The 26,141-nt window shown below is 39.6% G+C and overlaps 5 protein-coding genes across 5 annotated transcripts; 4 read left to right on the top strand and 1 right to left on the bottom strand.

Annotated features, from left to right (window-relative positions):
* Window positions 1–192: 192 nt before the first annotated feature.
* On the bottom strand, window positions 193–2,767 carry LOC103338700 (tubulin beta-5 chain-like). Its single transcript, XM_008241934.3, has 3 exons — window positions 2,144–2,767; window positions 1,302–1,571; window positions 193–1,074 (listed from the first exon to the last, which is right to left on the bottom strand). Exons 1-3 carry the CDS (start codon window positions 2,535–2,537, stop codon window positions 392–394), a joined length of 1,347 nt encoding a protein of 448 aa, XP_008240156.1. The 5' UTR covers window positions 2,538–2,767; the 3' UTR covers window positions 193–391.
* Window positions 2,768–5,818: 3,051 nt separating this feature from the next.
* On the top strand, window positions 5,819–9,355 carry WOX1 (WUSCHEL related homeobox 1). The gene is made up of 4 exons (XM_008242069.2): window positions 5,819–6,750; window positions 6,876–7,211; window positions 7,632–7,711; window positions 8,636–9,355. Exons 1-4 carry the CDS (start codon window positions 6,540–6,542, stop codon window positions 9,218–9,220), a joined length of 1,212 nt encoding a protein of 403 aa, XP_008240291.2. The 5' UTR covers window positions 5,819–6,539; the 3' UTR covers window positions 9,221–9,355.
* A 5,007-nt stretch (window positions 9,356–14,362) lies between these two features.
* Window positions 14,363–15,807, top strand: LOC103338701 (thaumatin-like protein). The gene is made up of 2 exons (XM_089041355.1): window positions 14,363–14,614; window positions 14,775–15,807. The coding sequence occupies exons 1-2, from the start codon at window positions 14,548–14,550 to the stop codon at window positions 15,458–15,460; spliced, it is 753 nt and encodes a 250-aa protein (XP_088897481.1). The 5' UTR covers window positions 14,363–14,547; the 3' UTR covers window positions 15,461–15,807.
* A 4,256-nt stretch (window positions 15,808–20,063) lies between these two features.
* On the top strand, window positions 20,064–22,629 carry LOC103338813 (Pentatricopeptide repeat (PPR) superfamily protein). The gene has a single exon (XM_008242070.3). The coding sequence runs from the start codon at window positions 20,155–20,157 to the stop codon at window positions 22,228–22,230; it is 2,076 nt and encodes a 691-aa protein (XP_008240292.2). The 5' UTR covers window positions 20,064–20,154; the 3' UTR covers window positions 22,231–22,629.
* A 1,707-nt stretch (window positions 22,630–24,336) lies between these two features.
* Window positions 24,337–25,342, top strand: LOC103338702 (putative calcium-binding protein CML27). Its single transcript, XM_089041744.1, has 2 exons — window positions 24,337–25,010; window positions 25,200–25,342. Exon 1 carries the CDS (start codon window positions 24,490–24,492, stop codon window positions 25,000–25,002), a length of 513 nt encoding a protein of 170 aa, XP_088897870.1. The 5' UTR covers window positions 24,337–24,489; the 3' UTR covers window positions 25,003–25,010; window positions 25,200–25,342.
* The last annotated feature ends 799 nt before the right edge of the window (window positions 25,343–26,141 follow it).

The raw sequence follows: 26,141 nt of genomic DNA, 5'->3' as shown, positions 1-26,141 counted from the left end.
GAGAATTCCAAACGTGTGGCACGTGGGATTTTGATTTGTGGTGGACGGTGGTCCAAAGTCTTCACTTCATAGATCATGTGAAACTGAAATATAGATATTTCTATCCATTATTATTGTTGTTTTGCTATAATTCTGTGTGTCTCTGAACATTTCCAATTGCAAATCCAGAGAAACTCAAGCAAAGAGTCAAAATAAAAAAGCAGTTAACTTTTATTATAAGCAAGCAGGGCTTCGTATATATATAAGGGAAAATCAACTTCACCAGAGTCGCAGTGCATTGCACACTTAAACCAACTATTGCACTCATAGATAATAATAGTACGCAAAATGGACACCTTTATCACCTAATTATTGCTTGTATCATACGAAACGGCAAATTAGTCCAACACCTTCAGTTTTCAGGAGCAGTCCCAATCGCTTCGTCGTCTTCATATTCGACATCTTCTTCAACCGTGGCATCTTGGTATTGTTGGTATTCTGCAACAAGATCATTCATGTTACTCTCCGCCTCCGTAAACTCCATCTCATCCATTCCTTCTCCAGTATACCAGTGCAAGAAGGCCTTCCTCCTGAACATAGCCGTGAACTGTTCACTTACTCTCCTGAACATCTCTTGTATGGAAGTGGAATTCCCAATGAAAGTCGAAGACATGATAAGACCTTTTGGTGGGATGTCACAAACACTGGACTTGACATTATTCGGAATCCACTCAACAAAGTAGGAGGAGTTCTTGTTCTGCACATTCATCATCTGTTCATCGACTTCTTTGGTGCTCATTTTACCTCTGAACATGGCGGATGCTGTAAGGTAACGGCCATGGCGTGGATCAGCAGCACACATCATGTTCTTGGCATCCCACATTTGTTGTGTCAGTTCAGGGACGCTTAGAGCAGAGTACTGCTGTGATCCTCGAGATGTCAGAGGTGCAAATCCCACCATGAAGAAGTGTAGTCGAGGGAATGGGATTAAGTTCACCGCTAGCTTTCGGAGGTCTGAGTTCAGCTGACCAGGGAATCGCAGACAGCAAGTGACACCGCTCATAGTTCCCGAAATCAGATGATTCAAATCCCCAACTGGAACACACAACAAGAAATACATTCAAGTATTTAGGAACTAGCAACCCCAAATTAGGCCATTTCTCTTTCAATTTCATAAGAAAACATTCGATCAAACTTGGCCGCAATCTTTATAATATAAAAAAAGAAAGAAAGAAAACATTAGAATGATGGTAATTAGGATGCAATTACTTCAAAAGCAATACATTGCAGAATTTGAAATGTGAAAGGTGCAATCAACTTACAGCTTGGGGTGGTGAGCTTGAGTGTCCTGAAGCAGATATCATAGAGAGCTTCATTGTCAAGGACCATACACTCATCCGCATTCTCAACCAGTTGGTGAACAGAAAGGGTGGCATTATAAGGCTCCACAACAGTGTCTGAAACCTTTGGAGATGGAAACACAGAGAAGGTGAGCATCATTCTGTCCGGGAATTCTTCTCTGATCTTTGATATGAGCAGAGTTCCCATTCCAGACCCAGTTCCACCTCCCAGTGAGTGACATACTTGAAATCCTGCATCAACAAGTTTAAAAGGCCAAAATCTCACTCACATCTCAGTGACTTAATTGAAACACTACAATGAGTTTAGCATATCCAATCTAGCTATAATGCTATTTCTATTTCTTCCCTGAAAAAGCAAGATTGTCTTTGAATTTGTACTATGTCATGCCTGGACAAAAATTTAAAATCCATCCTTGAAAAATGAGATGTTTCTCTTTCATCTGAATAAGAAAATTAAATACAGAGTCCTTTTGACCATAACTGGTTTATGGTCAATCTTGACAATGCCACCTAGCTTGTCAACTTGCTGAGGAAGATTACATAAATCTTATTGGTGATGTGAAGCACTATTCTTATTACCATACAATTAATCAGAAACCAAACTGGTTTCATTTACAGAAACTTCCCTGTTATGAAAGTATGTGAAGCATGAAAATAAATCAGAAACCAAACTGGTTTCATTTCATATAAAATGTGGGAATCAAATTCATTCCTTTCCCCCACTGGAATTCTGACCAAGTAAATAAATCAGATTAAATCATACAATTTTTAACATTTGAAATAATTTTTAATTCAAACTATACCTTGCAAGCAGTCACAGTTCTCAGCTTCTTTCCTAACAACATCGAGCACCGAATCAATGAGCTCAGCGCCTTCGGTGTAATGGCCTTTGGCCCAATTGTTGCCGGCCCCTGATTGCCCGAAGACAAAGTTATCGGGCCGGAAAATCTGGCCATAGGGTCCGGCCCGGATGCTGTCCATGGTGCCCGGCTCAAGGTCCATGAGCACCGCCCGGGGCACGTAACGGCCGCCGCTGGCTTCGTTGTAATAAACATTGACCCTCTCTAACTGAATATCAGTGTTCCCGGTGTACTGGCCGGTGGGGTCTATGCCGTGCTCGTCGCACACAACCTCCCAGAACTTGGATCCTATTTGGTTCCCACATTGCCCTCCCTGGATGTGCAGAATCTCTCTCATTTTGGCTAATGGAACAGGGGCAAAATGGGGAAGATGGGGGTTTATAATATAACTACCTGCGACTCTTTCAAAGGAAAGGGAAACGTTATTTTTGGAGGGAAGGGGTAGTGGTAGTTATTTATACCGAGGGAAGGGGGATGATCCAACGGTTGTGATTGGGTAGGTGATGGAGAGTGGAGGGTTGGTTTGTTAACTTTGGAACGTGAATGGTTGCCATTTGGGGTTGTTTCATTCAGTATCGCCGGCTTAACAGGGCCATGATCATTTTTAATGTCATTTTCTTAATTTCACAAGGCAAATATATTTTATCTTACAAATAAGATATGCTTTTCGCTCATTACCCCCATCACATCATCCCCACTAGGCTCAACCCAAAATGGCGTTTCCTCTGTTCTTTTCATTTTCATATGTTTGACTCTAAAGTTATGAGTTCTGTAATGGGCTTCATTTGTTGGTAGCCGAATTGGTCTTCCTACTACCTATTGGGCCAAGAATTCTATAACGAGGGCTTTATAAAATTAGTTAGCCGCTGAATCAAATTGATCTAACGGTTAAGAGATAAAACCTCACTTAAAGGCTATTTATATATAAAGCTCTCACTATAGAATGACTTGTTATTGGGCCCTCTTTGCAAGAAAAGTCCATTAAACCAGTTGTTGGGCTTCCCTTCATCTCTTTTTTCTCGAGAATAGCTTGACAATGACAATTCTATTATTGTTGGTCTTATTCATCGTTCCTTGATTAGTGTGGAACATATATAAAGCATTATTTCTGTTTTTTACTATAAGCGATAGTCTAAATTACAAGAGATGGAGTTTCTAACACACACGCACACAACGAAGATGTAATGAGGGCTCAAACTTAAGCTTTCTTATCTACAAGTGAATGTCTTGTTTTATTGGACTAGACTTGTCGGCGTATAAAAGAATTATTATGAAAGGCTAGTTTAATTATTAATCCTGATCCTGACTGGGCTGAGAAGTGCGATCAATAAAGGCCACATATGTAAAGCCTATTTAGAGAGGGATACGTAACCAGGCTCTAGCTTAAGAATTTGAGCTCGTAAAAGCAATTAATTAAAGCCTTGGAGGCCCAGAACCTGGCTTTCTGTAACACTAATTATATTATATTTGCCCTACCAAAATGTCAACACGTTCGACAAGAACACTTATTAAACATTCGTAGCTGCTGCTGCTGCTGCTGCTGCTGGGCGATTTACACACTGTTAACCGGTTAATAGTGCAAACTAAACTAACAGCAGATGCCTTGACCAATCATTCGTTTTTATGTTTATTTTCTAGTGTGAAGGGGGCAAAACCCCCAACGGAGACTTTCTTTTTTCTCATTTCCTGTGAGTAGAGATGACAACACATTCTTTAGACCCTTTACAGTTATTGGAGTTATCTTCCTAAATCCTAGACCAGCATCGTATTGTTGAATTTCAGAAAGAAAGAAAAAAAAAGAGAGTGAGAGGGGTTTGATTTGACTCGCGTCGTCCTATATATTTACATTTTGATATAAAATACTGGTATTTTGCATGTGAATGCATACATTTCATTTTCATTCAGTGTTTTTATATGTGTGTGTATATATATATATATATATATATCCATATGCATACAGTACATATAGTAGCTAGAGATTGCAGAGAAGTAGGGCCTGTAACCAACAAAAAGATAAAAATGAATAATGAAACAATTATATGAATATGATATATGGGTTTGAAATCCGAGAGAAAGAGAGAGAGAGGGTGCAGTGCAGTAGTAAGTGCACTCGAGAATTGAGTCATTCCATCATAATGAGAGAGGAAGGGCTTATGTGTATGTATATATCTTGAAGATAAATATATATAGAGCAACTGGGGTGAAACTCAAAGCTGCGTATTTCCTTTTTCCCCCAACAGCAGCAGCAGCAACTTAATTGCCCGGCATGCAGGACATGGACTCAGATATGGACCCGGAAAATATTCAATTCAATTGAATTCATTAATAAATAGTAGGTGGCAGGAGGCCGGAAGAAGGAAGGAAGATTCCAAATAAGTTAGCTTAGCTCTATACACAGTAAATTTGGCAGCACGTAAAGTATAGGTATCGGTGCATTCTCATTTTAACATATACATATCCGACACCCCAAAAGGACAAATCACATGCACATAGAATTGACATGTGTACGCAGGAGCATCACATATAGAACAAAATAAATTTTATATATAGAATATGATTGGACAGTGGAGAGTATAATGGGATTGGATATCAAATCTGTTGTGCAAGTGAAAGCTAGCTAGCTATCTAGGTTAAAAAAAGAGAAGGGAATGCCATGCAAGATAAAGGAGGATCCGTACCTAGCTACATTATTAAATCTGGCAGCTGAGACAGATATAAGCGCAAGCAATATGTTTATTGTCTTTGTGGTAACTTGTAAGCGATAAGTAAATAGGCTCGTTTGGTATATAGTATTGGATTGGATATAATAAATTCTTATAATTAAAGCATATTTAAAGAAGAAATTAAAATAATTTGACCAAGTTGAAGGTACGGATTACTCGTGAAGTAGGTTACTAATTAACACCTTATAACTTATTCCTCATAATCATCCAAAATGAAAAATTATTCACTTATACCGTCATTTTCTTCTTTAACGTGCCCTTAGATTTAAATTTGTAACTTATCCAATACAATCTTAGACACCAAATGGCCTTACGTGTTTAAGTCTGTGTGTGTGGAAATGTAGCAATGTGGGAAGGGAAGCATAGATGGATGGAGCTTGAGCTTATAGTATAGTAGTATATATGTCGACAAGAAAAAAGGGTGAGATTAATTAAGGAGGGGAGCAGGGGCAGAGCAGAGAGGGAGAGGGAGGGAGGCAGGCAGGCAGTTCGGATTGAGAATAAGTGTGAAAGGCACGAGACGTAAAGAGAACAATAAATGAGCAAGAGAGAGAGAGAGAGAGAGAGAGAGAGACAGGGGAAAAGGGTGGAAAGGGAAAAGAGGAAGGTGATGAGGCTTATGATAACCCTCATGATCGTCACGTCGTTTTTCATTTGCTTCTCCCGATGTCCTCCCAGAATTCCACGCTTCCTCTCTCTCTCATCTTTCTTTCCTTCCACACAGCTCTGCTCTCTCTCTCTCTCTCTCTCTCTCTCTGCTTTTGTTTTCTTTTTTCCTTTGTCCGTTCCTTCTCTCTCTCACACAGTTTTTCTTTCTAAATTAAATAACATATTGTATAGGGCGCCTAGTCAACCTCATGTCTTGGCTCACTTTGTTGTTCCGTATTAAACCAACACTATAATTTCAGACCAGAAAAAAACACACACAACACACTATTCTCTCTCTCTCTCTCTCTCTCTCTCTCTCTCTCTTTGAATTCCATATAGTAAATGTGATAGCTAGCTAGTGATCAATCCCCATCTCTGAATGTCTGAAACTCAAATATTACATCACTGATTCAGCTCAACTAACCCATTTTCAACAATACCTTCTCTCTTTCTCTCTCCCTTTCTCTTTAATCGCATCAATATATGCCAAATATAAACAATGCCTACAATGCCTATATGAGGCAGCTATGCAACACCCTATTTTAAATCCCCATCATCCATCCATCTCCCAATTCTCCATCACTTCCAACAGCAACAGTTGAAGTAGTAGTACACCCGCTCCAATTCCCACAATACCTAGCTGCATGCTAGTTTTCCCATTTTTGTAACTCCACCACCATTCTTCATACCACATCACACCATTACCTCAAATGGGAAGCGATTTCAAACTACCTAGGCTACCATCCCTTTTTTATAATTAGTTACTACCACCTCCCCTTGTTCTTGTTATCTTGTTATCTTGTTCTTGTTCCCTTAACATATACACTTACTTATATGTATATATTTACCTTTTAAGGCCATTATATACCTTGGGATTCTGAGAGAGGTGGGTGACACAGAAAGAGAGAAGTAAGTAGAGCCTAGCTCTTGGCTCCTTGTTTATATTTTCACTGTGTTCAACAATCAAAATGTGGATGATGGGTTATAACGAGAGTGGGCATGCTGATTTCAACATGCCTGATTCTTTCAACGGTCGGAAGCTTCGGCCTCTCATTCCACGGCCACTCGTGCCATCTGCTAACAACGCCACTTCTTCAGTCACTGCTGCAACTCCTCCTTGTTTAAACCGGATTCATGGCGTCTCTCATGATTTCTTCACTCAGTATCACCATCTCGCCGGTATACATATATATGCACTAGTTAGCTAGCTACCTAATCTTCCCTTTGATCTATTTTTGCGTTTCGAATTTGTTTTTTGTCGTACGTGTTTGTATGAGTAGTGTTAATTAATATATTTGTTGCAGCTATGGCTGAACAAAACAAGAGATCAGAGTTCATCAACACACCGCAAGTGGTGGTGAGCTCAAGATGGAACCCAACTCCGGAGCAGTTGAGGGCTCTGGAAGAATTGTACAGACGAGGGACTCGAACCCCGTCGGCTGAGCAAATTCAGCACATCACAGCGCAGCTTCGAAAATATGGAAAGATAGAGGGGAAGAATGTGTTCTATTGGTTCCAAAATCATAAGGCCAGAGAAAGACAGAAACGTCGCCGTCAGATGGAATCATCCGTGCCCTCTGTCCAACCAGATCATGAAATATCATTGTCATCCACAGATCATCAAAAGAAAGAATCATTAGGTACTGATCATGAAACCCAACGTTCCCACATTATACAATGATATTACTAATTCACTAGCTAGAATGTTTTTGTTTTATTTATGTATGTATGTTTTAGAAGGAAAGTAGTTAGTTAGAGATGTTTGTCTGTTTGCTTCAACTTTGAGTGTGTGGCCATTTCCATTAATCCATTTTTTTTCTGTGTTGCTTAATAATTTGCAAGCTAGGATATGTTTTTATTGATATACACACACAAACACACACACACACACATATATATATACATACATATTATGTATTGGTACGTAGCTTTGAATAATATAAAATCCAGTATATAATATTCGAATTGTTTGTTGTTTGGGAATTGAGTTGAGAGATATGGATCGATGCATGTTGTAAAGTCGTATTCTTTTTGTTTTTCTTTATGTCCACACACTACAGGGGCAAGTAGGACAGTGTTTGAAGTTGAACAGACCAAGAACTGGGCACCCTCTACAAACTGCAGTACTACTCTTGCAGAGGTCTATTATTATTTAAATTCCTCTCTCTCTCTCTTTCTCTCTCTCTCTCTCTTCATTTGCATTTATTTGTCTATCTTTCTTCGTATATTGAAATTTGGTATTGGTACCCTTTGTCCTCCTTTTATCAACCACTTGGAATTCCTCAAATCAAAATTCTCTAAAAAAAGTAGTCTTATGATTAGTAAATAAATAGTAATTAGGCAGCTCAGATAATTTGCATATGATTATATCATCATCATATTGACTGTTGACTTTAAATTAAAGATTGATGAGGGAAATGCAATACTCTGCACATAAGTTGTAAAAAGAAAGATAGATATGGAGAGGAGATGCTTGTATTGTATTGTATTATATATTGTAATGTGTAGTTTGTATGAAAGGAAAGGAAGCAAAGGGCTATGGGTAAGCAAAGGTAGCTACTAACAAAAGCTTTGTTTGTTGGGAAATGAAAAGGGTCTAAAAGCTGCCATTCCTTCCTTTCTGTCGGGGCTGCTGTTATGAAACTTAGCTGGGGTTTTGGGTCTTGTGCTTATACATTCAAGTCATTTGCCCACAGACCATACTTGTGATTGGAGCACCCATGCACTGCTCTGGTCTGATATATGTTCTATAGAAATGAGCACCCTGGCTTGGGATTGGTACCAAAAAGACAATGCTAACCCTATACATTTTGGCTTGGATTTCACATGATGAACCATATCATCATATGTGCCCTTGGCCTTGGATTAATTTGAATATCAGTTGATAGTATCATGGGTTTGTTGTGTCCTTGTTGAATACTTTAAAGAAAAGAAAAAAGGAATTGGCTTTGATATATCAGATCATGAGTTTTCATGCATGCTATGCTAGGCCTTTAATGTATATAATAATAAATAAATAAAATGAATGTACATATATATTGAAATGGCTTTGATGATGGGTCAGGAATCTGTTTCAATACAAAGGGCAGCAAAAGCAGCAGTGGCAGCAACAGAGTGCAGGACGGATGGATGGATCCAATTCGATGAAGAAGAATTGCAGCAAAGAAGAAACTTTGTACAAAGGAATGCCACGTGGCAGATGATGCAGTTGTCTTGTCCTCCTCCTCCTTCTCCTCTTCCTCCTCAGTACCCTCATCTTCCCACCCACCTCATAATAAACACCCCTACTTGTTCTACTGCTAACTCAAATAGTACTGATAATTTAACAAGCAGCAGGGCAAGCAGGGCGGCAACAGTAAGAACAGTGGACCAAAGGCTCATTAAGGGTCATGATCTCAGCATCCTTCTAACACCCTACTCATCAATATCAGAAGAATCTGGTTTCATTAACTTTAACCACCCAAACCACAACACCAACGTTGAACAGGATCATGGCTGTGGGGAATCTCAAACCCTTCAACTCTTTCCACTTCGAAGTGGCCATGCCAATGCCAATGCCAACCTCGAAAAGGATCATGCAGAGCTATCGGCTAACTTCAGTAGAGCTCAGCCTTACCCTTTTTTTGAGTTTCTTCCCTTAAAGAACTAATTAGTTTACTAACCATGCACTTAATTATCTGCTATATATATATATATGATATGTAAGATGATGACATGGGAGATTTTATTATTATTTTATTGGAAAAGGGGAAGTGTTTTTTTATTTATTAATTGTTGTTGTTGTTGTTGTTGTTGTTGTTGTTGTTGATGTTACATATTATTTCATTTTCATGGGAGTTGTGTTGTGTAATGGCAATGGAAAATGGTATCGAAGGAAGAAGGTTGCCTTAAAACGCATCTGGACCATGTTGGTCGAATCAATGCAAAACTAACATTAAAGCATATTGCAGAGGTTTAATGTCCATCCACACAAACGGACCTTGTTTAAGTAACTGTGGATATATGTGTCATGTGATTTTGCATGCATGCATGCATGTGTAGATATATATTCATGGCTCATCATGAGACAGAAACATAAAGAGTTCAGAGTTGGATTGGGGTCCTCTCGAATGATGGGATTCGAAATATAAGTGGATGCATATGAAATTATGCATGGGAGGGAGAGACCTCAGACCAGAGGGTTTGATGTTGATATCAGAGAGAGAGAGAGAGAGAGAGAGAGAGAGATATGGGAATCGTATTTGTATTGATTAATTAATTAGATGTGAAACCTGGAATGATGTTGAAGTGACCAAGAATATAGGTTCGAGAGTTGTTTTGTTGTTTTGTTACAAATTTAGCAAATGATATGGTAATGATGTGATGCACACATTCCATACATTTAATAGTTGCCTACTACTTCTACTTTGAAAACGAATCCAGGACCATCCTCTGACCCAAGAAGAAACAAAACTCTTAAACAATTGAAATTGTACTACACTACTGCACTGCATTTCAAACAAAAAATTTCCAAACTCTCTCTGATGAGGAAGAAACAGAAACAGGAAAATAAAAATAAAACAACACGTCACAGATGAAATGAAACCCTAGTCTTGATACGAGCATATAATAACAGAATCTAAAATAATGTTCCCCAAGCCAAGGTGCAAAATGGGATCCGGCCCCCACTAACTAAGATCAAAGCAACTGCAATTAATATGAATCTTCTTTCTTTAATAATATTGTCTCCTAATTGAATGCAAAATTATGGTGCAATAGTAGCAACTGGTAAAGTTGTAAAACCAAAGTCGCTGTTTAGATACGGACTTTCCTTGCTCTTGTACCTCTTCATGTCTTAATTTCCGAAAGCAAAGTTGTTTGATCAAACGTCAGATTTGTGATATCCATCCACCTCCATATATACTTTTTTCCATTGAGAGCTAGATATGGATTCATTTTTAGATTATCTTTAAAACGAGAGATTTCTTCATGTACAATTATGGTCAAGGGACATATTGTGTGTGCGCTCATCAATGGCGGACCTAGAAACTTTTATAGAGATGGGCTAAATTTTTCTTGGAAGATTTATTACTGCGGTTGTTCGAACAATGGTGCTTCTTAGCACCATCAACGCATAGACAAATAAAACTGTAAAAACTGGACCACAATCTCTCCAATCCAAAGACCTGTCAACTTAATTAATTACGGCTTTCAAACATTTATCAACATCAACAGCAGCTGCTTCAGATTACTTTGTGTTCACGTGTGAGAGAAAAATAAACATCCAAGGAAAAAACAGTATTTGGCTAAAAAGTTTTCTTTCTCTGGATTTAATTACAGCTAGAGCTAGCTAGCGTACCTTGAGATTTCACAACCTCCCATTGAAGCACACCTAACATGTGCATGCTACATCATATATTTGACTGATGTTGAAACTTTATCAGGTGTATAAAGGTGAGGTGATGAGAAAGAAAAAAACAAATATTTAATAGGTATATTATTGAAGGATTTTCAGCGTCTGAATTCTGATAAAAATATTTTATATATGCAATAAGAGAGACAAGTAGAAAGGGTGAGGCTTGTATTGTCTGTGCATGCAGGGATATGTAAATAATATATGGTACGTTTTGTTGGTATCTCATGACAAGCAAGCATAGTGATAGAGAGTTGCAGAGAGAGAGAGACAGAGAAGAAAGAGGGAAGAGGGGACAAACCGACTTATTATAGCTTTAGAAATTACAACGCAGCGCAGTTGTACTAGCTATATATATCATCAATATGCTGCTTGACAAGCATGCAGATTTGCAGCTGGGCCTCATTCATTATTATCATTCAAAATTAATAACAATAGCAATAATAACATTTGGAAAATGGTGGGATAGATAATATATATCACGTTCATTTGACGATGGGTTTCCTCCTCGGCGGTAAGCGCGTCGTCCTTTTTGTTTTTCTTTCTTCCTTTTGAGCTCCCTTTTCACTGTTTGACACCCTGTGTAACTGTGTTGGTACTTTCTACAGTCCCTGTGGTTTACAGACCCATCAGATTTTCCACACATACAATGATACAACTCAACATATATACATGTGTCCGTCTTTCATGCATGCAAATTGCAAAATGTAACCTCTTCTTCCCTTTTAATCTCATACCTTGAAATTTGGAGTTTTGACAGTTCAGTGAGTCAATGCAAATGCAGCAGCAGCTTAACATGGTCTAAAGAGAGAGACAGTCAAATTTATGTACAGTATATAAGCTCAAGTCACAGAGATTTTATAGTCACATCAATAATATTGATAGTCAATACAGACCAAGGCATAGGGCATGCAGATATTAAAAAAGCAAAATGAGAAGAATAACTGAGCTTATGGTATACTTTGTCTGTCATGAATTGATAAACAAAAACAAGAAGGAGCATGTGCATAAGCTTTGCTTATTACATATATGCCTAATGGATCTGAGGTCAAATTTACCATGCATGTATTATATAATGCAACGAATGAAACCATGTCTATAAAACTAAGACTCTGTCAGAACAGTACAAATTTTACAGACACCAAACTGTGTTTTAACTCTCCTTTCGGACCTTTCCTGGAAGATTCTCCACCACCATTCCATGGCCATCAAATGGGAAACCAAATTTAAATGCATTATGCATTGCAAGCTAGCTATATATACGTATGCTTGCCTATTTCATGTACTAAATGGTCCCCTTTCCTTGTATATTCTGATAATGTATAATGTATGTTTGCGTGTGCGTGTGCGTGTGGGTGTGCGTGTCGTCCCATTCAAATTCAGTCGCTCAGATTTGGACCAAATATATGTGTGTGACCCCTCTCCCATCAAAGAAAAAGCATCTTGTTATTTACCATGTAACCTAGCTTGAAGAAAAAAAGAAAAAAAGAAATTAAGATATATGTAGTGTAGGTAATAAGAAGATGCATGAGCAAGGGAGCAGAGAATTGACTGAGGCTGCTGCTGCGGATTTTGACAATACCTAGAGAGTGCTTTTTGTTTTTGGTCTGGAAGCAAAAACCACAATTTACCTCAAATAATGGTTAAATTTTTTCATGTGATCTCTCTTCCACTCTTTCTTTTGTTAACTTATTATGAGGTCATCATCTCTTTTTCTTCTTCTCCTCTCTCTCTCTCTCTCTCTCTCTCCCCCTCTACAGACTAGTCGTCTCTCCCCTCTCTGACACAATATTTGAATATCTTCATAAACGTTTCGACCCGCTTTTCCTTTTCTTTATTAATATTTCATTTTCCAAGGCTATTATAAGCAGCAAGTTGAAAATAAAGGAGCAGCACCATCTCCTAAAATAAAATAATATATATATATATATATATATATCATTTTTCAAATGTGAACCTATCACCTTTGTAGAAAAACATCAATTAATTTACTTCTCTTGGTTAACTTTGTTGCCAACTTGTTGCTGGTGAGGCTAGCATTTGGGCTTCCACATTAATACGCCGTTGACTGATTTCTGTGATTGACCCTAGTCAGCTTCTCCATTTAATTCCAAATACGAACGAAGAACGCCACCTTTGTTCATCCGGTCCAGGCCCAAGCCCAAGCCCATAAAAAAACCGAATAACCTTTGAAGTTGAGATTGTTCATGGTGAAATGAGCCTACCAAAAATCCACTTAGCCCAACATATATAAGTCCACAAATTTGGTCGTTTTCTGGCCCAGACCACATGATTGAATTGAATCTTCTACTTGTACTGAAACTGGACTAACCCCCCAACAAAAAGAAAAGAAAAAGAAAAGACAAAGAACCCGAACCCGATGAAAAAAGAGAATCGTTAAAATCGCAACCTGGTAGAAAATTATCTTAACTTGCAGATCAGTAGTTTTATTTTCGAACATCATGATACTTTAGTTTGAATCCCAATGTCACTTTAGTTATGTGTGTGTGAGAAATTCTCATCATCTTGTTATTTAGACTTTCGCTTATATTTAAAAAAAAAACAATAAAAGTAATTACATGATAATCGAGTAGAAAAGAATAGATATAGTATAATATGTGGGCAGTCCATGAAACGACAAGTATTCTGAATAGAATCTCTTGGGACTATTCCAATTGAGGACTGAGGTGAGGAGGGTCACCACACACAATATTAAAATCATCGTTGTGCAGGTACTGGGGAACTGCACTAGCCCAATAGATTTACATTGAAGCCGTTGATTTTTAAAACGCGTTTTGGTAAGATCTGATGAAGGGTCAGACAGAATCAGACCATTTGTATATTTGCAGGTAGACTTTTGAGTCTAGACACACATGAATTTACTGATCAACATCAACTCAGGCGCCATTAATAAGAGCCTACAGTACATTATTTGGTTTTTAAAAGCAGAAAATATCCCTTAGTTTTATTCACAGTTTTTTAAGGCTAAAATTAACATTGCAGATTTTTATTTTTCATGTTTGTTTTGGTGCGTAGGTATTCATTCTAAAGTCTCCCTTGATATTGATAGGGTAGCATTAGCAGAGGTCCACAGCAGACTGATTCTTTCTCCTAACATGTGAAATGTGAAGCAGTTACTAGTACTGGTATAGCTTAAGGCTTCTTTTTTATTTATGGGATGCAGACAAACTTTCCCCCACTTACCCTCTGACAACATTCTTGAAATATGAGCACTTTGTCAGCCCTCCCTCACTCACTCACTCACTCCTTGAGGTATTTTCACCGCTCAAAGGTCAAGGAGGAGAAAGGGTCTTGCTTGTAATTTCATTGCATACATATACCCCACATTATTTCATTCCAACCACACCTTTAATTTCTTCCAAATTTCAAAAACATTACCCACTCTACTCACTCACAACACAAGCACAACACCACAAGTGAAGTCTTTAGAAATAACTCAACCCTACCATTCTCCCCTTCTCACCTTTTTCCTCTATAAAACCCCACCTCAGTACATAGGGCTTTGGAGAAGAAGAGCAACCCAGTTTTCTTCTAATCTCTCCCTCTTTTCTCTAACTACAGCCATGGCTGCTTTACTGAGGTGTAACCTCACTCTCGTGCTCTCCACCCTCCTCTTTCTCCACGTTCTAGGTACACACTTATATACTCTCTCTCTCTCTCTCTAACCAAAATGTGACTTTTTCTTCATAATTATGTCTTTTAAACTAATAGCAAATGCAATGTGACTGGAACTGGATACTACCTTGGATCTCCTTCTCTTGGCTAATTAATTAACTTAATCTATTTGCAGTTGAAGTCTCATCAGCCACCACAATAACAATGCACAACAAGTGCAGCCACCCAGTGTGGCCAGGCATTCAGCCCAGCGCAGGCCAGCCCATCCTAGCCAGAGGAGGCTTCACCCTCCCCCCCAACAAGGCCTACACTCTCCACCTCCCGCCTCTCTGGTCCGGCCGCCTCTGGGGCCGCCACGGCTGTGCCTTCGACGCCTCAGGCCGCGGCCGCTGCGCCACCGGTGACTGCGGCGGCAACCTCTTCTGTAGCGGCCTCGGCGGGACCCCACCCGCCACGCTTGCCGAGATCACCCTTGGCAACGACCAAGACTTCTACGACGTGAGCCTCGTCGACGGGTACAACCTGGCCATCTCCATCCAGCCGTTCAAAGGCTCCGGCAAGTGCAGCTACGCCGGGTGCATCAGCGACCTGAACATGATGTGCCCTGTGGGACTCCAAGTGCGGTCTCATGACAACCGGAGAGTGGTGGCTTGCAAAAGCGCTTGCTCTGCCTTCAACTCGCCCAGGTATTGCTGTACTGGCAGCTTTGGGAGCCCTCAGTCTTGCAAGCCCACGGCTTATTCCAAGATCTTCAAAGCTGCATGTCCAAAAGCTTATTCTTATGCTTATGATGATCCCACCAGCATTGCCACTTGCACTCGCGGCAACTACGTGGTCACCTTCTGCCCTCACCACCGTTGATCTTGATCTCATCTTTCTAATCTGAATTAGCGACTTAATTACTTAATTAATACGGAGTTAATGCTCTGTTAACTTCAGATTTGAGTGGGTTTTATTAGCGTGTATGATGTATTGTATTTGTGGTGGTGGTGTTGTAGCCCTGTTGCTCGCCAGCAATGCTAGCTACTTTGCTGTGATTAGACGAGAAAATGATGGGTATTTTGGTAAAGCCAGTTTTCTCTGTTATCTATGAGCTGAAAAGCGTGCCAGTTTTGGTATCCAATTGTCTGCAGACTTGGCGCTGCTAATGTTCATCTCTCTTTATGGTCCTTCCCCTCGGCTTTATATGTATCTTCTTTTTAAATAAATATCGCACCACCACCGGCTAGTGACCACTGAACCACTCTCACCTTTCTTCCTACAATGATGCAATGAAAGACTGAACAACTTTTACTTTGACTAATTAACCAAAAAACTAACCTAATTAAAGTATGTGTCATTTTAGAGTTGCAGCAGTTTTGTGTGACTCGGTTGCGTATTAAGATTTGGTAAGGTTTTCCGTTTTCGCGTATAACATATATAATTTGTGAGGAGTCAGGACAGGAGATTAATGAGAGTGTGATGCTCACGTGAGAAGAGAACCTCTGCTCTGCTCTGCACTGCACATAACAATGGACAATGGACAACGGACGATGGAGGGAAACAGCTGGGAGTTTGGCCCTCGTGGCAGGGCAGCACCATTATTGTACCCTTCGATATTTGCGGAAATCTTTGACTCTCTTTCGGCCTCATGTTCCCCATTCATTCATTCATTCATGAATTGTTTCATCATTCATGAATAATATCAATTATATTATATGGCTACTTACTTTGGTAAAAACATGTAGAGTTGGGAGGCATGTGGAGCTCTGTTCAATTTTCTTTATGCATTATTTACACAGTGAGTGTTGCAACAACAAAATTATGGATCTTATATGGAATACAACATTATGTGTATGTTGTGAAAAGTTCCAAGAACAATAATTATAAAATTCTGACATGAGCCGTCCTATGACATTTCACTTTGGATTCAGTCACCAGTACAATTATTAACCAAATGAAATATCAATTTCTTCCCATGCTACACTGCCCCAAACAAACAAGGGCAAACCAAGGCCTATTTAACTTTCTTATTCCCGTTTCATTGTCTTATTCTTTTTATTTTTTCCCTCTTAATATATTATAGGTTTGTCTGGGAGTGCTTTTGGAAGGGTTTTCTGATAACCAAAAGCCCTTATGACAGTATTTGACAGAAAAATCTAGAAGAACTTATGGGTTATAGAAGTTTTTTCTAGAGAACCACTCTCACGTGCTTTTTCAAAAAGCACTTTAATTTTTTATGAAAATTTCAATATCATTATAATAACAGTGCTTTTGTTATAAGTGTTTCTTAGATAAGTGTTGGGGGGTTTTTCTGTTGGAAGGCTCATCCGGGTTTGTTGATTCTTGGACTGCCATAACGTGGTGAATCAAGCCTTTGTTGCCCATTTTTCTGAGTTAGAGAGAACTAGACCCGAAGTATCCCGAGGGAGAAGCAAGTCTCAGGAGAGTACTTTGTTCTTCTTCCAGCAGTTGCGTGTTTTGTGCTGATGTTTTCGGTAACTTGACAAAGAGTTGAAGATGACTTGCTGATATTGATATGAGATTACATGAGCTTGACATGAGAGCTTGGAGTGTGAGAGCTAAAGATCCACAAGTTTAGCAAATGAGAATGCATGTGCTTAGCTTGATGTTAGATATGCTTGCGTTTGGGTGTTGATAATCTGTTGTTTGTGGTTATGGCTATGGGGATTTGAGAGTTTCAAGAAAAGGATGATGAGAGGAAAAACTTGAGGTTTGAAAGCTATGGTATTTATAGCTTGGAATGAAGAAAAAAGCTTGGAGTTATGCTTGGTGAGGCTTTATGGAGAAGATGATGGATTTCAAAAATTAGAAGACATGGTTGTGATGGCTGAGGAATGACTGTGAAGGCTACTGGAATACTTGCAACATCTAAGGAAATGTGAGTTCTCATGGTTGCTGAGAAGCTTACAGCAACCAAGAGGGTTGATGGCTGCTTGGATGTTTGCAGCAGCCGAGTGAGGAGTGTTGGCTGAAGAAAAATTAGTGCCCTTTGCTTGAACCATGAATGCTAATTTATAGAGGGTGAGAGTTTTCCTTTATTTCCAATAAGTAAAGGGAGGTGTTGGAACTAGCCTATTTTCAGTGGTTAAAAGGAAGCACTAGGGCATGCTATTTTCCAATAGGTGAAATTAAGAACCATAATGTTCACTCGTTTCGCGTTCACTCCTATGATGGAAGGGCAAAGTTCCCCACTGCCTTGAGGACCATAGACTGGTCAACAAGTCAGCTTTCTTTGGTGTGTGAGCGTGCCACTGCTAGTAATAAAAATTCTAGCAGACTTAGTTTGGAATGAATAACTTGCGCCTCAAGTTACTGATTTCTGCAAACAAGCGATTGTGAATTTGGGTGAGGAATATCTCCCAAGTAAGTTCTTTTCTTGCCTCAGACTGGTGAGGACTTTAACAATTTATCTCAGTATAAAGAGGTTGTTCTGGCCAGAATGGTTGATGAAATTTAAACTGTTTTTAGGCGGAACGCCTTTTACAAAACTATAACAATAAATACTCATGCTAAAGAGAGATAAAGAGACAGCTAGAACTTCATTTCTGTCGGGATGGAAAGTTCGATTCGGCCGGATCGACATGCTGGATGGATCGTTGACAAATTTGACTGCTAAGCTTCAACTGTAAATCGATACCAAAGGTTGATCCTGGCAGAGCTTCAATGTACCTCAAGCTTTTGTGAAGCTTTTGAGTGGGCGAATCTGCGGTTTCCTCATCTGCACGGGCATAAGTGATTGTTTTTGAGGGATTTAGTGGGCTAGAGACTGCACTGTGAATTTTGTTGAGGTTTTCCATGTTTGGGAAAAGCTCAAGCTCTACCTGTCTTGGTTTTTTGCTGAACCAAATTTGTAACGAGAGAAATCTTGTTTTGAATGACTTATTTCTTAAGTCTGAGCCTTGGGAATTCTGATCTGAAGCTAGTTTCACTTGAAATTCGAGTGGGCTTTTTGGTTGATTTTTGAGTTGTCTATTTGACTGATGCTTTTCTTGTGTAAGATTTTGTTTGATTGGGTGTTGAATTTTTTGTGTGTCCTTTGCCCTGTTCACGCCTTCTTGTATTTATAGTAAAATATTTTTCTTGAGTAGGGTGATTCTGTTTAATAATGGGCAGCAAATCTTTTCGAAAGATATCTCCCCCCTTTTTTTCTTTTTTTAATGGAAAGAAAGAAAACATGATTTCATCAGTTTGGCAGATAAGCTCTCAAATAGGCAATCACTTCCCTGTTTTTCTTGAAAAAGAACCTAATCTCTTTTCCCAATTTCAACTGTCCCTTGTGAGATTTCATCCATGATGGTTAGTTTGATTTCTTTTCTGGACAGCTCCCTGCTTCCCTACTTATCATTCTCTGAGATTGTAGCTTGCTTATCTCTTTGGGAGAATTACCTTATCTATAGAATAGAAGAAAAAAAATCTCTAAATATATATGTAAGAGGGATTTTGATCTTCAGATTTTTCAGGGTTTTGAGCGACTTGATGACATAAACTTTTCAATCACTTCTTCTATGATTGCCATTGTTGACTTTCCTTTATACCAGAGATGTCATGTGGGTTTGTTTCGCTTCTGCTCCCCTTTTATCACAATGGCTTGTGAGGCCCAGTTAGTTTTGTTCGCTTGATAAGCTTTTGGGCTCTTCGGATTTTTGGGCTTCCATCTTCCTGTTTCTCAAGACCAACTACTTTGATTTTTTGGTCTTATTCTGGGCCTCTTTCTGGGTGTGTCAATTTTAGGCCTAAACACATAAACTGATTATTTCATATGGGTAAAAGAAAGCGTTGTAGACTGCTTGTTTCCAATGAGTAATAGGAAGTGCTGGAAAATGCTTGTTTCCAATGAGTAAAGCTAGACATTTGGAAAGTAACTATTTCCTATGGATAAAAGGAAGTGCTTGAAAAATATCTCATTTACTCACCTACATTGAAGAACTCTAAGTAATGGGCTTGGACGTTGGTGCTCTCAAGTAGCTAGCCCAAAGTCTCCATTATCCGAGAGCTTCCGTGGGCCTTGTGGATCTTCGTAACATTCCATACCACAATCCCTCATACAAACCCTGTAAACCACATGACTTAGGTGTGAGCTTGATAGGTGATCAGCATGAGAAAAATGTATTATTAGTTTGGCATGACATGTAAGATATTTCTATATTTATTTAATGAATTAAATCCCAACATACAGCTTGGATTAACGCATGACCGACATTATATGTTATATTGGGCTTTAAATGTCTTTCGGCTTCCCGTGACTTTTTTGGACCTCAACAATAAGCAATCCCAAACGAACCTATAATAGGTTTCCATGATGAGCATATTTCTCCAAACCCAGGCCTATGTCCAAATCCAGTGTTTGTGGCCCAAACCCTTTAACTTTAGGAGATTTTGTGCTTCAGGCTATGAGAGCATTGTTTCTCAGGGCCCAAATATCAGAGAACTCTTCGGTGTTTTCACGTGCTGTTAGTTTGTCCCCCACATTCTTTCTTGCATGGTAGAGAAGACAACTAGTGAGAGAGTTTTATAACTCAACAACAGCATATGCTGCATATTACAAGCATGAAATGTTCCTCACAAATACATCATCAACCAAGACACAAATCACCCCAAAAACCATAACCATCCCTCTTGCTTTCCTCTTTACACACCCCACCCAACCCTCTCATCATCATCAAAAACCACAACACCACCAACAAGACGGCGACCAAGACCAAACAAGCATAGACAACAGGTCTTACTGGACCAAAAAGATTCACACCCTCTGCACCGCACACCGCAACGTCGACCAAGCCCTTCACCTACTCGACCGCCTCCGCCTTCTCGGCTACCGTCCTGACTCCCTCAACCTCAGCAGCATTCTTCACGCTCTTTGCGACTCCAATCGGTTCGCGGAAGCCCACCACCGCTTTGCCCACTCCATTGCTTCGGATTGTGTCCCCGACGAGCGCACTTGCAATGTCATCGTTGCTCGGTTGCTCGATTCTCAAACCCCACATACCACATTGCGTCTTCTTCACCGTTTGAGTCATGTTAAGCCTGAATTTGTACCCTCTTTGATTAATTACAATCGTTTGATGGATCAACTTTGCTTGCTCTTGCGGCCCTGGGAGGCTCACAGAGTGTTCTTTGACATGCTCAGTAGAGGGCATTGTCCCAACGCTGTTTCTTACACTACCTTGATTAATGGCTACTGTCTTGTTGGCGAGTTAGGTGATGCCCAGAAGGTGTTCGACGAAATGGGTGAAAAGGGCGTAGCGCCCAATTCCCTCACGTATAGCGTGATGATTCGCGGTGTTCTTCGGAAGAGGGACGTTGGGCGTGCCAAGGAATGGATGGGCAAACTTTGGGAGATAATGAAAGGTGAGGATGATACGACTGTAAAATCTGCGGCTTTTGCAAATCTCATCGATTCTATGTGTAGAGAAGGGTATTTTCAAGAAGTGTTTGGCATTGCGGAAGACATGCCACAAGGGAAGAGTGTGAATGAGGACTTTGCTTATGGACAAATGATAGACTCGCTTTGTAAAGCCGGAAGGCATCACGGAGCGTCAAGGATTGTTTACATCATGAGGAATGCAGGGTTTGCTCCAAAGCTAACGTCCTATAATTCTATTTTACATGGACTAAGCAAGGAGGGAGGTTGTATGAGGGCTTATCAGCTGCTAGAGGAAGGAATTAAATTTGGTTATTTTCCGTCTGAGTACACGTACAAGGTTCTAGTGGAAGGTCTTTGCCAAGAATCAGACCCCCACAAGGCAGGGGAGGTTCTTCATTATATGTTGAGTAAGGAAGGAGTGGACAGAACTAGGATGTATAACATATATTTGAGAGCGCTATGTCTTATGAACAACACAACTGAGCTTTTGAATGGACTTGTTTCTATGCTCCAGAACCAATGTCACCCTGACGTGATCACCCTAAACATAGTTGTCAATGGGTTGTGCAAGATGGGGAGAATTGAGGAAGCTTCAAGGGTACTAAACGATATGATGACTGGAAAGTTTTGTGCCCCAGATGTCGTGACCTTCACAACTATGATAAGTGGTTTATTGAATGTTGGAAGAACTGAAGAAGCACTTGGTCTACTGCACCATGTAATGCCTGAGAAAGGTTTTAGCCCGAATGTCGTCACATATAATGCTGTTCTTCGTGGTTTGTTCAAGCATAAACAAGCAAGAGAGGCAATGGAACTTTTCAATCGCATGGTAAGTGATGGTGTGGCAGCTGACAGTACCACCTACACTATAATAATTGATGGGTTGTGTGACTCTGATCAAATAGAAGAGGCTAAGAGGTTTTGGGATGAAGTTATTTGGCCCTCAAAGATCCACGATAATTTTGTATATGCAGCCATTATCAAAGGGATCTGCCATTCAGGAAAGTTTGATGAGGCATGCCATTTCCTTTACGAACTAGTAGATGCTGGGGTCTCTCCAAATATTTACAGTTATAACATTGTGATTGACGCCGCTTGCAAATTAGGTTTGAAGAAAGAAGCGTATGAAGTTGTAAAAGAGATGAGAAGAAATGGACTGGCTCCAGATTCTGTGACATGGAGGATTCTTGACAAGTTACATGGCAATGCGAGGAAACAGCTTTGTGCTGAGGATTCAACTTTGCAATTCATAAATGGGCCATAGGTGAGTAAGAAAATGCGTGAAAGTGGAGAAAAGCTGAAACAAGAGAGCAGTAACAAAGAAGAAACAATGGGATCTTGTTGGCATAATGTGATTTGAAAAGGTTAAAGAAACTGCAAATGAACTAGCTGACCCCCAAAACACTGTTGAAATAGAGAACGGATGGTCGTGGATGGCTAGGATTTTTTCTGCAGATCATTCATCTAAGGATGGTAATTCATAGAACTCAGGTTGCAATAAACTCAGAAGTTTTCAATTTGAGGTAGGAATTCAACATGGAGGTTAGTCTTTGTAAAGTGTTTATGTAGCATACAGATTACAGCGAAAGGATAAGAAATTTGATTGTAGGGATTGGCACACAGAGATTTATTTAAAAGCAGTAATCAAATTACGAATTCGGGATTTTCATACAAGCATATATTTTTGCAGTGTGCAAGATCATATTTTTGGATTCTGTCGTCTAGGGAATGAGGTTGCAATGGTGTATTCTACAGAAGCTAAAAACCAGCCCTCATAAAAGTACTCCAGTTGGGATTTGTTCATCAACTTTTTAAGCACCATCCATCACCCTCTTTGGAAGTTTAAAATACTGAAAAGTTGAGCCTGGCTGTTTCTGGAAAACAACTCAAGTCCAGTCTGTTTTCAGTCAAATTTTGTGGACCATTTTATTGGTCTGTCAAAATTAGTGCAAAAAACTGGACATATTGTAAGAAAAGCCAGGAGGTGTTTTTCTCTTCTCTTAAAAATCGAAAGGAGAGAAATGACTCATTGGTATAATAGTTTGGAACAATTACTCTCTTAGGCAAAGTTTTGAGTTCGAATCATAGCATTCGTGTAGTGTACCGAAAGTATAAGTGGGTTAAGTCAATTAATCAAAATAGTAAATATGCCCTGTTCAAGTTTGAGTTCCGCTCTTCATAAATTAGATTAATTTAAACTTTGTTTGTATCATTAAAAAGAGAAAACCGAAAGAAGAAACATTTAATAAAATATAAAATAAAATAAATAAATTTTTTTTGAAAAAAGGGCCTATTTTGTGTACCACCAGCATCCATCAACTGCTGAAAAAAGAAATAGAAAGACTCCGTGCCTCCTGGTCAACATACAAAAATAGAAAAGGAAAGTCTTGATACCTTACCTACCCTTTAGCATGTTGCGCCCTGCAACAAACGAACAACTTGTTTGTTTTCTTTTTCCTTTTTTATCAATCAAGCCCATCGTCATAGGCAGGTACGTGTTGCTTCTTTTTTTCATTGGGTACGTACATTGTGGAAGGCCCAAAACCAACAGAATACGCGGTTGCTTGTCATTTTTGCAGTACTGAAACCGTGTCCAAACCGAGTGTACTTCGCTACCACTTGGCGTCGGACGCGCGAAATAATTCGTTTACTTTAGTTTGCTGAGAGAGAGAGCTTTAACGACCACCTGCCCATGTGACATGATTAATTTAAAGAAATTAATTCATCATGAAATTGAAATGAACTCTTTTTTTTTTCTTTTTTTTTAATAACAAAAAGAAAATTCCATTTAAAGAACTTAAAATATCATCAGCATTCAGCAAAGGGAGAAATACATCTCTATCCCCATTTAAGAGGCAGAGAGATGGAGAGAGAAAAAGAGTCGATAAAATAAAACAAACAGAAATAAGGAAGTTTCTGTAGCCCATTGATTCCACGGCGTATTCCTCCAATTAGAATGTTGTCGTAGAAAATCAAAGATGCCGCGTTGTCACTTTGAAATTATTCGAAATTTGATCCCAAAATAAGATTCCCTTTGCTTAATTTACCTTCGCATTTCTTTACCACATTAATAATATGGGAGTTTCACTAAAACACCCAAAATGGGAGTTGAAATTATAAAAAAGCACTATTTAAACATATAAATACACCCAAAATCCATCATTATACACACTCAAAACTCATTTATAAACACACCCAAAAAGTTGACTTTGGGGTTAATTTTGGGTGTCTTTCTATGTTTAAATAATGATTGAGTTTTTTTATATATACATATCTAAGATTTGGTTTATTTATAAATTTGTATAATAGTATTTCTATTTTTTGGCCCGCTGTCTTTTTATCTCTAATTTTCCCCGCTTTTCTTGGCGGCATGTTTTTTTTGGTGGCTCCAAAAAATGCCTTCCCTCCTTCCTAACCTCCCCATGCTCCCATTAATATATTATATATACCCGACACTTCCCCCATTCTCTCTTCCATTCTGAAAACTCTATACACCAAATTACCAGAACCAAAACCACAAGTCATGGCAACCAACGGAACCCCAAGCCCAGCCCAAGCCCCAAAATCCGTCGACGCCAAGCCAGTCGTCGCCGACGAGGTTCAGAGAGTCTTCAAAAGCTTCGACGCCAACGGTGACGGCAAGATCTCCGTCTCCGAGCTCGGCAACGTGCTCAAGGCCCTCGGCTCCAACGTCTCTGCCGATGAGCTTCAGCGTGTCATGGGCGATCTCGACACCGACCGCGACGGCTTCATTTGCCTCGACGAGTTCAACGCCTTCTGGGTCTCCGGCCCCAAAGACGGCGCCTCCTCCGAGCTTCGCGACGCCTTCGATCTCTACGACCAGGACCGCAACGGCCTCATCTCGGCCAACGAGCTTCATTTGGTGCTCAATCGGCTCCAAATGACTTGCAGCCTCGAAGATTGCAATCGGATGATCAAGTCCGTCGATGCTGACGGCGATGGGAATGTGAATTTCGAGGAGTTCAAGAAGATGATGGGCAACAACGCCAGTACCGTTAGCAACACCAGCGCCTAGTGCACATGGTAGTCTCTTGTCTAATATGTTAGATCCGAATCTCCATCTCTCTTCTTCCCCCCGTCTGTGAAAGTTAAAAGTTAGGGTTGACTTTTGAAATTTAGGAAAATCGTTTTGGGAATGGGTTTTTATATACCAATATTAGATCAAGTGGATGTGAAAAAAGGATCTAACACCTCCTTTTCTTTTATTTACAGTTTCTGTGATTATATTGTGGGCTGTTCTTTTGTATCACACTACTAGAAAGGAGGCAAAATTTATGTTCTTTGCTTTCTGTTTGTTTCGCGAGAAAATCCTCTCCCTTAATGAAATATTATGACGCTACCGGTTTTGTTTTATTTTATTTCGATTTGTATGTTCAAATTTGACGATGATGTTAAGGAAGCATTGGTAAGAAGAATTAGTTTTGGGCGTTGGAGAAGGAGCACAAGGCTGTGGGTGGCCCTCCCTAGTGGGCGGTGAAGCTGCTTGTGTTGTGTAGTGGGAGGGGGAGATGCGCCAATGGCTCGGTGAGAACGTGCGTTGACGAGTCAACGATGATATTACATGGATCTGATAATAGTGCCAGAATTCTATATTGAGAGAGCTTAAGGCCCTCACTCACTATACAACTTGTCGATAATAGTGATGGTAATTTTCGGCCGTGGTCCAAAGTCCAAACATGGTTGGGCTGCCAATTCGGCTAAATTTAGGAATTAGGATTTGACTAAAAAAGAAAAGAAAATAAAAGGTTTAGAAATCAAAGACTAGCTTCTATTTTGTAGTGCTATTTACACTTGAAATCACTATATGATTCCTATCTATGCAAAAAAGGAACGCCAATGTTTAAGAAAGTTTTACCAAAATATATTCAAAGCGGCAGATGCAGGTTAAACCAATTGATTAGAATGTGAGTATGCTTCCTTGCACGACTTAACTTCGAATTAAGGTTTTCAAGTGGAGGTTGCAGTTGCTTGCAGTGCAATAAGGCAAACTCACTCTTTTAAAGAAAATAACATGTGGTCCTCGTTCCTGAAAAATTAAAAAAAACAAATGGCTGAGGCAAATTTGGCTGATTTTCATAGGGTAGGGGTAGGGCTACCATTTGTGGTCCTCTGTCCTGAAAAATATTGGAGGCAGCGGCAGAGGTTATGGTTACT

The sequence above is a fragment of the Prunus mume genome, linkage group LG7 (genome assembly GCF_029339155.1).
Source record: "Prunus mume cultivar Tortuosa linkage group LG7, ASM2933915v1, whole genome shotgun sequence".
NCBI classification, from domain to species: Eukaryota; Viridiplantae; Streptophyta; class Magnoliopsida; order Rosales; family Rosaceae; genus Prunus; species Prunus mume.
This window is presented reverse-complemented; position numbering and strand designations above follow the sequence as displayed.